Here is a 15,716-nt window from a genome sequence, read left to right as displayed (position 1 = left end):
TGCGTGTGTGTGTGTGTGTGTGCGTTCACTACTGTGTGTGTGCACTTGGATGGGTTAAATACAGAGCACAAATTCCACACGTCACTTCACTTTCACTTTTTCACTATCCCTTTAACCAAGATGAAGTGAGCAGTATTTGGCTCGTTATGTGTGATGATCTTAACAAGTTTTATTGCATTACTGATATGACTAGAGTCTTTATCTTATGTGAGTATACATGATTTTTAAATATATATTTATCAAAAGTATTTCTTTATTAATTTCTTTATCTGTAATTTCTAAAAATTACAGAGGGCACCTCTAACTAATAGGCAAAATATTGATTCATTTTTTAGCAAACTTGCATTCAGATTTGGCTCCATTCTGGTATGGAATGTCCACTTTTTTTTTTACAATCCAATCAATTCCTAACGGAATGAAGTGGAAAATTAAGTGCTGCACAAATTTGTTAAATATTTTACTCTGAAAAATATCACATTAAGGAAGCAAAATGGATTGTGAATGCTGTCTCATGTTGACTTTAAGGACAAAGCCAATTAGTGTGAAATCTTCATATCTGACCCATAGATGGCATGGAATGTACAGCAGAGAGAAGTGTGAGTTTCCTCAAATTCTCTCATTGGTCAGGCACAATGACCTTTGACCTGTACTGATGACCTCACAGGCAGGACAATCAGCACAGTGCAAATGCAACATGTTGACAAAGAGTCTGCCACAACATACATACACACCAACACTCACATTTTCACAGCGATAATGATACTACACAATATTGGGGTGACTTTACACGTGGAATGAGGGTGTGTGGCACTTTCCACCAATGAGAGTATGTACTCAACAGGCTCCATAGACACACACACACACACACACACTCACCCTTACACACACATACACAAACAAGGCACAGGCCTGCTGCATCAAAGCCGGTTTTCTCTCATTGACACGCATAGCAGATGTAGGCGATGCAGTTTTTTTCTTTTGTTCTCTTTTTTTTTGCTTGAAAAGCCATGCAGAAGGAAAATGTAGTTTTGACAGCAGCCAGTGCTACATTTAAAAATGTGCTGCTATGACATCATATCACAACCAGGATTCACGATGCGAGTGTTAGATGTACAGAAGATGAAACATACCCATACCATATCTAGTCTATGCCTCTCCATCTCCTGAGAGAGAGAGTTGGCAGAGTATTATGAGACAGAAAAAAAATCACAGCGTCATTTAAAAAGAAAAGAAAAAAACAAACAAACTCAAAACTTCAGCCTGTAATCCCAAAGAGACAGATCCCACTCCCAAAACGCATGGAAATTAACCAGAGAGAAACAGCAGAAAGTTAAAGACAGAACCACATGAGACTCGCCACTTCTTACATGGGCATAGACTGAACAAATCTATTAAAGGACACTTTTTAACCCATAATGCACTGCATTTCACATGGTGACTGAACTCTACAAGAAAAACATGCTCTTTGCCTCCCTTTCGCCTTCATTTTGTAGCAAAAATCACTACTACTATATAAATGGCCATTATGAGACCTATTATTTATGAGAGTGGTGACTGACCTGGTGCTTGAGAATAACAGCCTGTTGGCGTCTCATCTCCTTCTCCTACAAACACAAAACATAAAAACGATTCAATGCTACACCAAAACACTCATTATGACAGTCTAAAATGAAACCATCAATCAGAACCCTGCCTGGGCCTTCTGTCCTAACCATGAAGCCTAAGAATGCAGTAATCTGTATATAAATGGTAACTCAAGTCATGCGAGATATATGTGATATTTTACCTAAACATGCTATCAGCAAAATGAAGAGTTTTACAGAACAAGTCAACCATCTACACAATCGTACATGCCCCTGCAAACAAGATGAGTCATCAACTTTGGTTTCATTTTCCCTTAAGAGAAAGACTAGTGCTGAGTGGTATGGTGGCATATATAGTACTCTACAATACTACATACAATTGATCCAAAAAGAGACAAAAATAGTTATTTCAAATCTTTTGATGCCATGGATCCCCAAATATGATGATCTCCTTCCAAGAGAAAAATTATATGGGATGTTTCAAAGACAACAAAAATATATTTTTACTTTATTAAGGAAACCTTGTTATTTTACCAAAGAGAAGAAAAAAGAAATTGAAAATTAAAGACATTTCATTAATAGATCGCAGGTGAAAAATTCTTGATTTAATACACTACCGTTTAAAAGTTTTGGGGCCAGTAAGATTTTTTTTAAAGTTCTGAAAGTCTCATATGCTCTTTTTTTGTATTTGATTAAAAATATAAAAACTGTAAAAATGGTAATATGAAACATTAGTATAATTTAAAATAACCATTTTCTTATTAATAGTCTTATTATGAGCTTAATATTTTGTAGAAAAAGTATTCATCACTTTTATAAATAGAAAGTTCAAAATAACAGGATTTATTTGAATTTCTTGTATAAATGTAAAATGTCTGTACTGTCACTTTTTATGAATTTGATTTACTATTTAAAGAATGTAAAGGTATTTAAAAGTAATTTATTTCTCAAAAAATAAATAAATAAATGACCCCATACACTGACCATTTTTTCATGTAATAACTAGATTGTGGTATACTGTTAAGGTGACAAAATTATTTATACCATACAACACTTTCATCATACTGCCCTGAGAAAGTCTGTGCATTTCAAAAGCCTATGTTTGATACAAGATGGCTGCAAAGCTATCGGACGTGACTAAAAGCCATAATACTCGACAAAAAAACTTCATTTAAATAAGGGAGGCTATTTAGAGCAGGTTGTGCATTCTAGTGAGGGCCCCATGTGTACAAGACATGAAAAGATGCACTGTGCATTTTTACTCCTCTCTCTTTTTCCGCTTTGCCTGCCAATGCAAAACAGGTCTGGGTCAGACCAGTGCTGCCGTCCTAGGTATAAACCTAAATTAAACACGCTAAACCAACATCTGTTTTATTTATAACTTATACTAGCACTTTGATTGATGTGTCTGCGAGAGGAAAAGCGAGAGCTGGCATCGAAACATTCACACACACACACACACACGCACAGGAAAGCCCTTCTGTCTCACGTCTTGCCATTGTTGCGCTTTCTCTAGCTACAGATCATTGAGTCAGTGATTGAGAATGTTTTCTCTTCAAGTCCATGTCAGAATCAGCCCCGAGATCTTCAAAACTATTCAATATTCCTCGGGCTCTGACAACGGCAATATAAAAAGAAAGCAAAGGCGAATTAGCTGAAAATTTAAATACGTAATTACAAGCAGCAAGAAATCCTGTTCAGAATGGCTTGCCAAGCGTGTCAGCTCCAATTTGATTTTGCCCGGCTAAAACACTTTTGAAGCCTCTATAATTGGGTGAGTAAAGTAAACAGTGTCTTCCTCCTGCTACTTATGCAAGAACTGCCATTGTCTGATGAAAAAAATCTTTTATGTCTAATTTACCTCTGGTTTGAAACACAGGAGGCAGCAAATTTAATATTCAAAAACTGTCCACCAAAACCAATTTAGCATTAGTCCTGACGAAAATTATGCAGAACTCAGAGCCCCGAAATGCTGGTGAGTGATTCTGCTGTGGTCCGGGCTCCATGTTAAACATGGAGTATATTTTAAGAATGTTAAGCCTATTTCAACTTTTAATTTATTATTTTCTTTCCGCAGTCACTCCGTACCTCGAGAATCTGCTGTGCGCGGAGTTCCTTCTCCATACGGATTTGCTGAATGCGCTTTATCTTTTCCTGGTAGGAGAGGAGGAGGAAGTCTGTTAATTGAAAGTGCTGCTGTGCATTTAAAAAAGTCGACTGGCAGCCGAGCTGCGGCCGTAGAAGCACCGGCGGTCTCCGTTCTGAATTAACGCTTATAATCTCATACCAAGTGACCCTCAGACTGACCGAAAACCGGTTTCCTTCACAAACCCACCTGCTGTTTGAGAATCTTCAACTGTTCCTTTTGCTTCCTCCTCTCCTCTGCAGCCATAATAGCTGAATGAGAGATAGAACGAGGCTTAAGCGAGATGTCTGAATGCCATTGTGAGTAACAGAGTGATATTCATAAGCCTGGAGTACCTTGCTGTTTGCGGGCCTCCTTGGCAGCCCGTGCGAGTGCCTGTTTTTCTAGTTTCCTCATGAGCTTCATCTGAGCCGCCTGTCGGGCGATTTCTGCAATGAAATCAGACCAATCTCTTCCATCAATACATGCGTTATTATCTATGAATGAGGAGAACAAGTCAAAAAGAAGCACTTTACCCTGAGCCTCCAGCTTGCGCAGCAGTTTGGCCTCGGAGGGACTTGGGAATTCGCTCTCTCCTAGATTCGGGTGGCGGCCCTTTCGCCGCCGTCTGCCCGAAACCTCACTGCCGCCCCTCGACTGCCGCTCAGAGTTGGGTGGACGACTTCGCTGACCTTCCATGGCCAAGATATGGGGGATGACCTCTTCCTCTTTCAGAAGAGTCCACTGCAGACCCTGAGGGAAGCAGGGGACAGAGGAGGGTCAGACTTATAAAGATGACGGTAGAAACACAGAAAGTTTCCTATTTTAGTCTGGTTCCCTAGAGGAGCGTCACATCACTAATGATCATGTAACTCTAATAATTATTACTTGGTAATATTCTGAAATGTTATTCTCAATGTATTTTCCTTTAAAGAAATTATTACTTTTCAGCTTTAGGAAAAATTAAATTAAAAAAAAAGATCAGCTGTTATTAAAGGCAGGGTATGTGATTTTTCAAAAACACTTTAGAAAACTGATTCGGGCCGAACAGCAAAACAAACTTGTAGCCAATCAGCAATAAGGGGCGTGTCTACTCGTGATGTGGAGGAGAGAGCTTTCAGTGCATGGGACGGACATTAGCCGAGCCGAGCGACAGAAAGATAGAGATGGCGGATAAAAAACAAAAGAGGAAAACGTCTGCGGAACGATAAGGCAAGAAGTAGGACCCGTGTAAATATCGGATTCTGAATAATATTCTGAAATTTTATTCTCAATGTAGATCCAATTTAAGCAAATGAATTAAAAAGCATGAAATGAAGTAAATTCAAAAAACAAGAGAGTCAATTTTAAATTTTAATCAATAAACTGTCCCAACGTTTGCTCCACTGTATCTTTAATCTAAAGAATCTCTTTCAACACACATGACAGACAAAACATGAAGTAGCACCCTGTGGAAACAACGAGCACTGATTATTGCACAGACTCCCTACAGTTTAAAAGTGGAAATTCAGGCTATCGGGTTCAATCAAATTCCCTGCCCTGTTCAAGATAAAAGAGAGATACAGGGAGAGCGAAACAATACGAGCGAGAGAGAAAAAAAAAAAGAAAAAGAGGAGATGAAAGGCATTCACCTGGGGTCCTTCTCTGGCTTCATAGAAGTCACCAACCCTTATTTTTGCACTGAAGCTAAAATTATCACGTGTGATGTCAGTTATTCCGTATCTGGACAGATACTACAGAAGAGAGAATAATAGTGATTTTGTCAGACAGGACATCCAGAGAGCCATTAGCATTATAATGGTACCAAACTGAAAGCAGCCTAGCACACTTGCCATAACAGTGCACAGCTAGCTAAAAGTGACCAGATCACCTAAATAAACTGCTGGATCTTACACCAATAACTGCTAATGGTGCACTGGGAGAGGAAAGGGGTGGGGAGTGAGGCTTCCTGAGCGTTTTGGGGGGTCTAAGCATGGGGCAGCGGGGAACACAGGTAAAGGCTACCTTTACGACATCCGGGTACTGTCGCAGTCGCTTGCCACACGGGGCATAATACGCAACATCTCCCTGCAGCCGACCGCCCACTGTTTTCATCCTGGTCTCTCTTTGCCAGCTAGAACAACAACATACACATTGAAGAAGAAGTGCATAATACAACACACTCGGCACAAACTTTCAAAAACTGCTTGATAAACTGCAGGATGCAATATAATTTCATTTTTATGCTATTTTTAATATTAATTATATTTTATATGATAGTGGGCATGGTAATACATGTACTTTGATTGATTGATTGATTATTTAAAGGCATGTAGGCAGGAAGCTTATTTTCCAGGCAAGAACAAACTGAATAATAAAAATCACAAAAAAAAAAAAAATCAAGTAAAATATGTTTAAAAGTCATAGGAAGCCATGATGTTGGTTCTTCAAGTTTCAATAACGTGTAAATGTTAAATGACATAAACGGCACCTACCTAGATTTTAAAATGACTAAAAACCTTTTTTCAAGAATTTATTTCATATAACTTTTTGCTGTGGCATTCACATGTACCTTGATAATACCATGATATCATGCAGATATGTTGAATATGAATTATGAATGTGAATATGACAATCATTCAAAGCATGTAAGTACAATGCCATTACACCATCACCGTGCAATGCTGCCGCTACTTTGCTTTTTTGAATGGGTTTGTAATAATAGAGCAAGCAATTTAGTTCAAAACGAGTATTTAAACATCTGCAGTTTTAATGCGATGTTTGCATGAGACTGTGTGCTCTGCTGCTTTAGAAGCACAGAATGCAGAGCTGCGGTTAACAGGTGTTGAGTCATGCTGCCACCAGCGTGTGTCATATTTAAACGTACCCCATTTCCAGCGGAATCCGTAAATCATCTTCATTCATCACTCGCTTTCTCTTCGCAGAGCCTGAGACAAGACAACAGCCAGACAAAACACATTATAACACACACATACACACACTTTAAGCAAACCGTTTCATCATCTCTTACAAATTACAACTCGCATAATGAGCAAACAACATCAAATAAAACCTCGATTTTTATTTGTTCTGCTTTTGATGGTGCCTGCATGCATAAATCTTGCCTCTAAAATGCCAGGGCATTTCAATTCGGTAGCTAAGGCATCCTGAATTGTGGTTACTAGGGGTTCAGTGATATTAAAATTCTGGCCGATACTGAAAAATCTAATTAATTTCATATGCTAATGGAAGATTTTAAAAAATGGCAATGATTTAAATTATAAAGTATTTTAAAATAAATGAACAATTAAACACTTAAAAACTCAAATCAAGTAAATTCAGGCATCATTCTAATGTACAGTATGAAAAATGGATAATAATTCTAAGATTTGCTTAATATGGTTATTAAATTATTGTTATTAAAGAGTAAAAATAAATTAAGTAAAAGAAATTGCGCAAGACCCTTTTGGGGTAGGGGTGTGTTTGTTTTGGTGATTTCAAATATCAACATTGGCTACCAGAAATCGCTTACTCTGCCTTTAAATAGTTAGTTTAATTTGTAATACTTCACAATATTATGTTTCTGTATTTTGATCAAATAAATGCAGCCTTGGTGAGCATAAGAGACAAAAACATTTAATAAAAATCTTACCAACCACAAACTTTTGAACAGTAGTGCATGCAAAACCAGTACCATTAATAATAAAAAAAAAAAAGAGAGAACAGCCAATAATTGACATGGTACCTGCATATTATGTATACCTAGTTTATGTGCCAAAAGAACCCACTTCCAATTCTCAAATATGGTATTTTGGTACTTAGATTTGACTTGAGAACCTCTCATAGAGTAAATTTATGGGGGATTTAGCCTGATTTTTAGGCAGGTAAACATCTGATCAAATAAGAGCAAACTAATAGCTCTCCTTAACAAGCCATGTGATTTGAGGTATCATTCATGTCTGTAGCACAAATTATGCAAGACAAGCTACATGCTCAAATTTAACGCTTAGGGATCGGGTGTTGTTCAAAATATGAATAATAGCAATAGTGACACTAACAAAAACCACAGGAAAAGACTAACAAAATCATCACTCTCATCTCTCTCTTTTCGAGAAGTGAAGTCTGCAAACAAAACGGCAGTTAAACGAATCTCTCAGCAGCTCAAATAATGCTCCAAAAACAAATCATCACAGTAACTCCTCTCAGCTTATTACAGATTCCTCGCGCTTTTCAACGGACACACTTCGGCTTCATTAGAAAAAGCGTTTCGGTGAGGGATGCTGAACGCCGTCCAAGAGCAGATGCACTTGTGTGCCATGTTTGCTGGATTTGTGAGTGTTTTGTTTAACAAATGTCTCTGTTAGCTTCAGATGGAAAAAACAGATTAAGTCAGCCAAACAGAGGTGGTTGATGTGCCTCAGCTAACAGGTTAAGGCAAACACGGGTACCGGGGTGAACCCAGACACCACACAGAGAGCTCTTGTTACCAGCTACATTTACCTAACCCTAAACCTGACTCTGTATAAACCAAACACACAATTAATGGAAAGAGTTTAATATTAATTCTGCTTAGGTTTTTTCCTGGAATACAGGCCAAACAGAGCTCAATAACACAACGGCTAGGTCCAAGGACGCACACCCAAATAGACGGGCATAAAGGGAGCCGAGTGATGCCAGACGCCACCATTTATCTTTCTAAAAATAGACACTCCATCATCTGAGTGTGACAGCTTGCACACAGACAAATACACAAACAAAAGGGCATACGCATACACACAACACATATTCAACCCCATGCGCACTTTGACACTGCCAGAGCTCGAAAGGAAGGTGTCAAGCATATCCAGTTGTAGTTTAGTAATGACGTTGCCTGTGGTTACCTGGAGAGGTGCCAACAGAGTACGATGAGGAGGGAGAGCTGTGATAGGTCAAGGCACCGGAGCTGCTCACAATAGTGGGCGTGGCCACACTGGAGGGCTTAATGACTTGGAGGTTTAGTGGCAGACAGTCAGACAGGCCGTGACTGGTGGAGGAGTTCAGATGGGAAAACCCCTTGCTGAGTTTCTGAGGAGTCTTCTCTCCATCGGTGTCCATCTCCATGACTCCATCCTTGCGCTTCTTTTTACCACCCTCTGAGCCGTTCATCTCGCTGTCTGAATTACTGTCTGACTCTGAGAAATAAAAGGCGACAGGAGAGGACATGAGACAGTGTTTATGGAATTGATCATTAGAACATGTCTTGTGTCATTGGTTGCACAAATGAACCGAATTAAAGGAATAGTTCACGCAACAATGAAAATTCTGTCATCATTTACTCAACTTCAGTGGTTCGTATTGACTTGAGATTGTAAGGACAAAAATACAATGGCAGTCAACGGGAACCAAAATGTTTGGTTACAAAACATTCTTCAGAATATCTTCTTTTGTGTTTCGCAGAAAAAAGAAAGTCATACAGGTTTGGAAGTTGAGTAAATGGTGACAGAATTTTCATTTTTAGGTGGACTGTTCCTTTAAAGAGAAACTGAAATAGCACAATAGCAACATATTTAATTTTCATAATGTGATGTATTTTGAAATAAAAATAGTAAGAAGTAAAAAGTAAGAAATAATTTAAGGAATATTTCTTTGGATCGGGATAAAATAAAATTAAATAACATTTCTCTGACTTCATACTGACTATGAAGATGAACTACAATTCTTATTATCCACCACAATAAAATAAAATAAAATAAAAATAAATTTCTCTGACTTCATACTGACTATGAGGATTATTAACTAAAATTCTTATTATCCACCACTGTATACCGTGAACGATTTCCACAGAACTTCATGGTGAGGTTTATTTTTTATTTTTTTGTCATTTTCGATACATTTTTCATTCTATTTAATTATATGGAAAAGAGTGGCAGGATATTCTTTAAAACAATTCTTCCATAACTTGATACATTTCCTAGTGAAAACGCAATGATATTCAGTATGAAATAATGTAAGGCATGTTAAATTGGATCAGGATTTCAGATGAAATAAAATAAAATAATGTTTTTCTGACTTGATAGTGAATTAGTCAAGATTATTCACTGAAATTCTTGTCATCCACAATCATGAATATATATCATGAACTATTTTCATAATTTATGGTGTCTTTTTTTTAATACATTTTCATTCATTTTAATCATATGGAAAAGAGCAGCCAGGATATTCTTAAAACAATTCTCTTTTGTGTTCCATGGATGTCTATGTGTTTGGAGGGAGAAAATAACTAACCAATTTTAATTTCTGAACAATCCATTTCTTTAATGCACTTATAAAACCTCTCTCCTTTGGCATCTCACCTGAGAGACTGTCATCTGAATCCTCTTCATCATCATCCTCTTCATCCTCCACATCATCATCCTCATCGTCTTCGTCCTCAGCAGAGTCATCGGAGTCTTTGCTGCTGGGCAGCTTTTGTTCAGCTCCGCTGTGTTGAAACAGGTCCACCAGAGACTGCACCAGGTGGTTCTGGGATAAACCCCTCCAGGCTTCTAACGCTTTGGGAGTCTTGCTCTTCCGGGGCTCACGTGTGCGGTTCGGAATGGGAGACGCGGAGGCGGGGCTCTTACGGCCTCCCGTACTGAGATTGACGGGCACGTCTGAGCGAGGTTTGGTGGTGAGGGCCAACGGCACATCCTGGGTGATCTGGATGACTCCGTTAGGCTGGCCCAGACCCAGCAGGCCATGAGAGAAAGGCAGACTGGAGGAGGACACACCTTGAGCTGCAGGGGGCTTGGTCCTACCTGACGCTTCAGAGCTGAGCTTAAGAAGGAGCGCAGAGGAGGAGGAGGATGAAGATGAGGACGTGAGTGCCTCCGCCTTCTTGTTTATCTTAGATGGGTCCTGCTGTTTCTTTAACTGGAGAGGAAACGTCTGGTCCTGGGACAGGAAAGACTGCAGAAGGAAAAACAACGAGAACGATGATGGAAAGAAACTAAAACACGTCTATATCACATCCAGTCTCATTTACTAAAAAGCTGCGCACAAGTTACATTAATAGAAAAGGTTCAAGTGCACTATTTTCACTAGGCAACAGGTGAAACATATATTTGTTCTTTTTTTCAGTTATATGATAAAAAATATTAAGAAAGTGAAAAAAGTAAAATATTACAGTTTAAAAGAACGTTTTATTTTAATTTTAATTATTTTATATTTTTAAATGTAAATCATACCTGTGATGACAAAGCTGAATATTCAGCAGCCATTACTTCATCTTCAGTGTCACAGAAATCCTTCAAATATACAGATTTGGTGCTCAGTTATTATTGCTGCTCAGTTATTAATAATGGTTATTATTATCAAAGCTGAAAAAGTTTTTGCTGGATAATATTTGAGTTTCTTTGATGAATAGGAAGTTAAAAAAGAACAGCATTTATTTTGAATAGAAATCTTTTGTAATATTATAAATGTCCTTGTTGTCACTTTTGATCAAATCATTGCATTCTTGCTGATCAAAAGTATTAATTTCTTTTTTAATCTTTGTTACCGCAAACTTCTGAACGGTAGAGCATCACACAAAAATATTAAGATTATTATATATTATATTAAGTTTCCACAAAAATATTAAGAAGCACAACTTTGCACAAATTTCAACATTGATAATAATAAGAAATGTTTCTTGAGCACCAAATCAGCATATTAGAATGATTTCTGACTAAACAAGTGCCACTGAAGGCTGGAGTAATGATGCTGAAATGCCTCTTTTTTAATATAAAGTGTCGTTCACAGCAAGGATGATAACTTTAATGATAGCTATAAATATAAGGTTTTAGCACATATAATTTTATGAGAATAGTGAACTACACACCTCAGCTATAACAATAACAACACAGAGGAACAATATCGTTGGAATCACTTTTAGATTTTTTTTAAATCAACATTCCACATGGGAGTATGCATACATCTGATATATAAGTGAATAAAACACACTTGTTATTTCTTTTATATTTATTTATTTTTATATCTATTTATACTATTTATCTATTTCTCAAAATCAATATTACAGCCAGTACTGCTGTGGGGGAATACTGTTCTTGAAACAAAGTGAAACAGGACTTGATTTCCTTGAACAAAGCACATCTTCAGAGGAAGTGAGATATGTATACTGAGAGCAAAGACCAGAGGAGCAACAAACAACAAATTGACTGATAAACAAAGAGAGAGGGGAAAAACAGCAGAGAGGGAGAGGTGGAGATGTGGTAATTGCGCTGGTTGTCATGTGGCTTAAGTGCTGGTGGAGGAAGAGTGTGAGTGAGCATAATGCTGCTCTGACTCACTGAAACAGAGAACAACAGTGCGGCCATGACTCTATCAGCTCCACAACATTCATTAAGAAAGAAGGAATGCTCAAACTCTGCCTGCCTTCAACCGCTCAGCACAAACACTTGAAATCTTCATAGTACCATTATAGTTTTCAGACTCATGAACATGAATGTATTGGAATAATAAACTGAAACTTCATTTTTGCATTTTCTTCAGAAAACTGCTGTTTTATGAGGTTGCTAGGGAATTCTAGATGGTGTTGCCAAGAAGCCCACCTCCAGGTGTCCCTTATACTTATAAACCCCATAAGTATGTAACAGAAGCAACAACAGATCAAGTTTTATTCCATATTGTGGACTCAAAGTGAAAAAAGTAGGCCGGGAACTTGGTTGGTTCTATCCATTGGTTGTTGATTGGATGGAGGCAGATATCAATGAAAGCTTGCAGCTGACAGAGAGAAGTCTGCAATTTCACCGAAGATTTGTCTTGTGACATTTTGTTAAATTTTGAAGTAAAAAAAAAATATTGTATACATAAATCATGAATCATTTATAGTAAGATCAATTATTAAAATCATGTATTTAGGAAAAAAGATTTGGTGAACTTCCACTTTCTTTTCATGACATTTTATTATCCGCCAGACAAAAATCTGATCACTTAGAAAAGTAAAAGCACCTCAACAAGCCACATGTTTTCAGGAAGCATTCACACAGCACAAACACCAGATCCTCATGTATGAGCAAGAGTAACCTCGTTAGTTGCCTTAGTAAGCACCACTAATAAAATCAAAATATTATGAAACTGTTCCTCACCGTAACATAATAATAAAACCACTCTGGTTAATTACAAGTAGAAGAAAAAACTATATTAACCTCTTCAACAGTAATTTCAAGGCAACAAAAGAAGAGGTGAGGAAAAGGCACATTTATTACACTCATTTGCTGAAATCTGGACCCTTAAGAAGCCATGGAGTTAATTGCCTGTTGGTTTTGCTTCAGTAATTCTAATAAAGCGATGCACATTGTCACTTTCATTTACCAACTAAAGCCACACAGTAGGGAAGCCAGTCCTACTGATAAGAGAATGGAGCTGTCCTTTCTGTCCTTCTCTCTGCATTTCTGTCTTCAACACACACACACACACACACACAAATAATTCTCTCTCCCCCTCACATTCTCCCTCTCCGTTACTCTGACCTTTTCAAATAGGCTGGTCAATAAGGAGAGACACGTCCTGAATACCAACAATACCAAAAGCGCTAATCCTAAATTGGCTTAAAAGATACAAACACAAACTGTGGAGAATTTGCTTTAGCTGGTTTGCTTTTCTGGAAAATGAAAATGTGCACGCCGGCCTTGAGGGAAAAGCCAGATTAATGTATGGACTTGAAGGATGAACAGTCTCACATTTCTCCTGCCAGACTACTCACCTGTTTCAGTCTGTAGTCAGCAGTGACTTGTGCCAGAGAACTTTCCAGAATCTTCCTGCTGGTCAGAGCATCCAGCGCTGGAGATTGGGGCTTCTGGGAGGAAGCTTGAGACTGCGCTTTGAGGGAAGGGGTGAGAGGGGGAGGTTTGGGAGAAGAAGACAGGGGGAGGGGTTTTGGAGGGGAGGGGACTGAGAGTGGTTTGGGGGAGGAGCATAACGAGAGTGGGAGGGGCTGAGGTGAGGAAGTGAGGGGCTTGGTAGTGGCTGATGTGGTTTTTGGAGAGGAGGTGCGATGCTGTGGAGAATGTTTAGGAGAAACGTCTCGACGTGACTGTGCAATTAGCGCTAACGGTTTAGCGCTTGCAGCCAGGCCTGTGGACTGGATGACGCTGGTGTGGAGGGGTCTTTCCCTGGCTCTGCTGCCCGATAGAGACAGGCCTGGAGGAGGTGGAGAGCGATGCAGGTGCACTGGAGGAGAGGGCTCTAAAGGTGCACTGCCCGGCAGGCCTCTGTGGAAGTCTTTGGCCGCCAACAGCCTGGTCTTTTCCTTCTTACTGAGCCCAGAGTTTGGCGTCACAATCTGGGCAAACAAGACAGAGAGAAGTCCATTTGTTGATTAAGTTTTTTTTTTTTTTTACACTAAAAACAGTCAACAGTCACTTTCACTGACCCTCAGCATTAAACAGATTGTTTTTGTTACTCGAACTTTAAGACACTCTCAAAAAATATTTTAAGATTCATGCATTTTAATTCTATTGAAATTAAAAAAAGAAATAAACATAATGTGATGCATATTTGTCACTCATACATAAATTAAATGAGTAAGAAACAAAAGTAAGATTTTTTTTATCATGTAAGATTTCTGCACTCAAATAAAACCATGACAATTTATTTAAATACATTTATTAAAATAATCATATTTTTAAAAATGCATTTATTCAACTTGCTTAGAATAAGCATAAACAGGTCCATTGTGAAAACAATTAAATATATTTAGTCAAATTATTATTATAATTCTTAACTGTGGTTAAATTATTAACATGGTTAAAATATGGCCATCTGTGGGACAAGCAATATTCATTTAGTTAAAATGTTTGAAATTGAAACAAATTTGATTTATTGATGATAAATATATAAACCTGGTTATTATGTAAAATTCAGTTTGTTAGTACTATTACAGAAATGTTCCCTGTTTTTTAACCATTTTATTTATGCATGACTGACCAATATGCATTACATAATTTTATTTAGTTTATGTTAAAATCATGTAATTCATATTTTACATTCAATTCAAATCCACAAACCTTAAATTTAGGCCTAAATATTTTTGAGTGACCTCTGTTATGTTACTTTTTTCAAAAGTGACTTCCAATGCACTGGAGCAATCTGGGGTTAAGTGGTTTACTCAGTGGTTCAGTGGTAAGGTTCAAACCTGCAACCTATTGGTTTTCTGCCCAGAAATAGTAACAAGCTAATATGAGCAGCATCTTACTTTCATTTTCTTTTTTTTCTGCCGCTCCTTTTCTGAGTCTGACTCCTCACTGTCTTTACTCTGCTCATCTTCGTCTTCATCATCATCATCTTCTTCCTCTCCAAGATCATCGATATCGCTGATGCTGCTCACGCCGTCGCTGTCAGTATCCAGCGATGATCCAGATTCACTCTCGCTTACGCCAGACACCTCTACCTGCTTCTTTCGGGCTTTCTGCATGAGTTGGCACAGACGTCAATCATGAGTCAATTTTACTGAATTCAACAAACAGTTAAATATTTGCTCATGTATAAGAAGTGTTTGTGTGTTGAGACTGCAAACTGCATGACCGTCCCTCGTATGTCATGATTTTGTACCTTCTCTTTAGGTTTCTGTGAGGGTTTCTCTTGAAGCTCCCCTGTGCTGTTGCTATGGTGACTGGCCTTGCGGTCGCGGGCTTTAGCGTTGAGTGTCCGGCTGTGTTCAGGGGGCCGGAGTGCGGGGGAGGGGGAGGCAGAAGCCGAAACCGTTCCTTTAGCCGCAGATGGAGACAGTGAACGACCATTCACAGCTCCGTTCACACCTGCGCACAAAAGAGTTCACATGAACCAATCAGATGCTTTTAAACGATTCTTGCTACAAGTTACAGAAACAAATAAAGATTTCCATCAACATATATACTATGTCAAATAGCCTTTGTCACGGATTTCTGGAGTTTAAGCTGCAGAAGATCTCCTTATGAATTCAGCACTGGAGGCGACTGCTAAAGGCGATGATTACTGTGAGTACACCAGCCTGAAGGCTACATTACTGCTGCATTACTTTTGTTTAACTT

At 38.3% G+C, this 15,716-nt stretch overlaps 1 protein-coding gene across 13 annotated transcripts in view; it reads right to left on the bottom strand.

Annotated features, from left to right (window-relative positions):
• baz2ba (bromodomain adjacent to zinc finger domain, 2Ba) overlaps nt 1-15,716 on the bottom strand; it is an 88,684-nt gene that overhangs the window by 17,888 nt on the left and 55,080 nt on the right. For 4 of the 13 annotated variants that reach the window (XM_016555285.1, XM_016556079.1, XM_016555430.1 and 1 more), the window contains exons 6-19: nt 15,259-15,464; nt 14,903-15,115; nt 13,412-13,990; nt 10,020-10,614; nt 8,568-8,858; nt 6,575-6,635; nt 5,713-5,821; nt 5,340-5,441; nt 4,245-4,461; nt 4,065-4,157; nt 3,919-3,980; nt 3,672-3,737; nt 1,560-1,604; nt 1,131-1,163 (exon numbers count right to left, since the gene is read on the bottom strand). In XM_016555285.1, the coding sequence (XP_016410771.1) occupies nt 1,131-1,163; nt 1,560-1,604; nt 3,672-3,737; nt 3,919-3,980; nt 4,065-4,157; nt 4,245-4,461; nt 5,340-5,441; nt 5,713-5,821; nt 6,575-6,635; nt 8,568-8,858; nt 10,020-10,614; nt 13,412-13,990; nt 14,903-15,115; nt 15,259-15,464 (2,672 nt within the window). The remainder of the gene's footprint in view (nt 1-1,130; nt 1,164-1,559; nt 1,605-3,671; nt 3,738-3,918; nt 3,981-4,064; nt 4,158-4,244; nt 4,462-5,339; nt 5,442-5,712; nt 5,822-6,574; nt 6,636-8,567; nt 8,859-10,019; nt 10,615-13,411; nt 13,991-14,902; nt 15,116-15,258; nt 15,465-15,716) is intronic. The other 9 variants (XM_016555508.1, XM_016555586.1, XM_016555784.1 and 6 more) reach the window with 4 other exon arrangements.

This window comes from Sinocyclocheilus rhinocerous, unplaced genomic scaffold (assembly GCF_001515625.1).
Source record: "Sinocyclocheilus rhinocerous isolate Xijiao unplaced genomic scaffold, SAMN03320098_v1.1 scaffold2596, whole genome shotgun sequence".
NCBI lineage: Eukaryota > Metazoa > Chordata > Actinopteri > Cypriniformes > Cyprinidae > Sinocyclocheilus > Sinocyclocheilus rhinocerous.
Note: the sequence above shows the minus strand (reverse complement) of the source record. Positions and strands in the feature narration are given on the sequence as shown.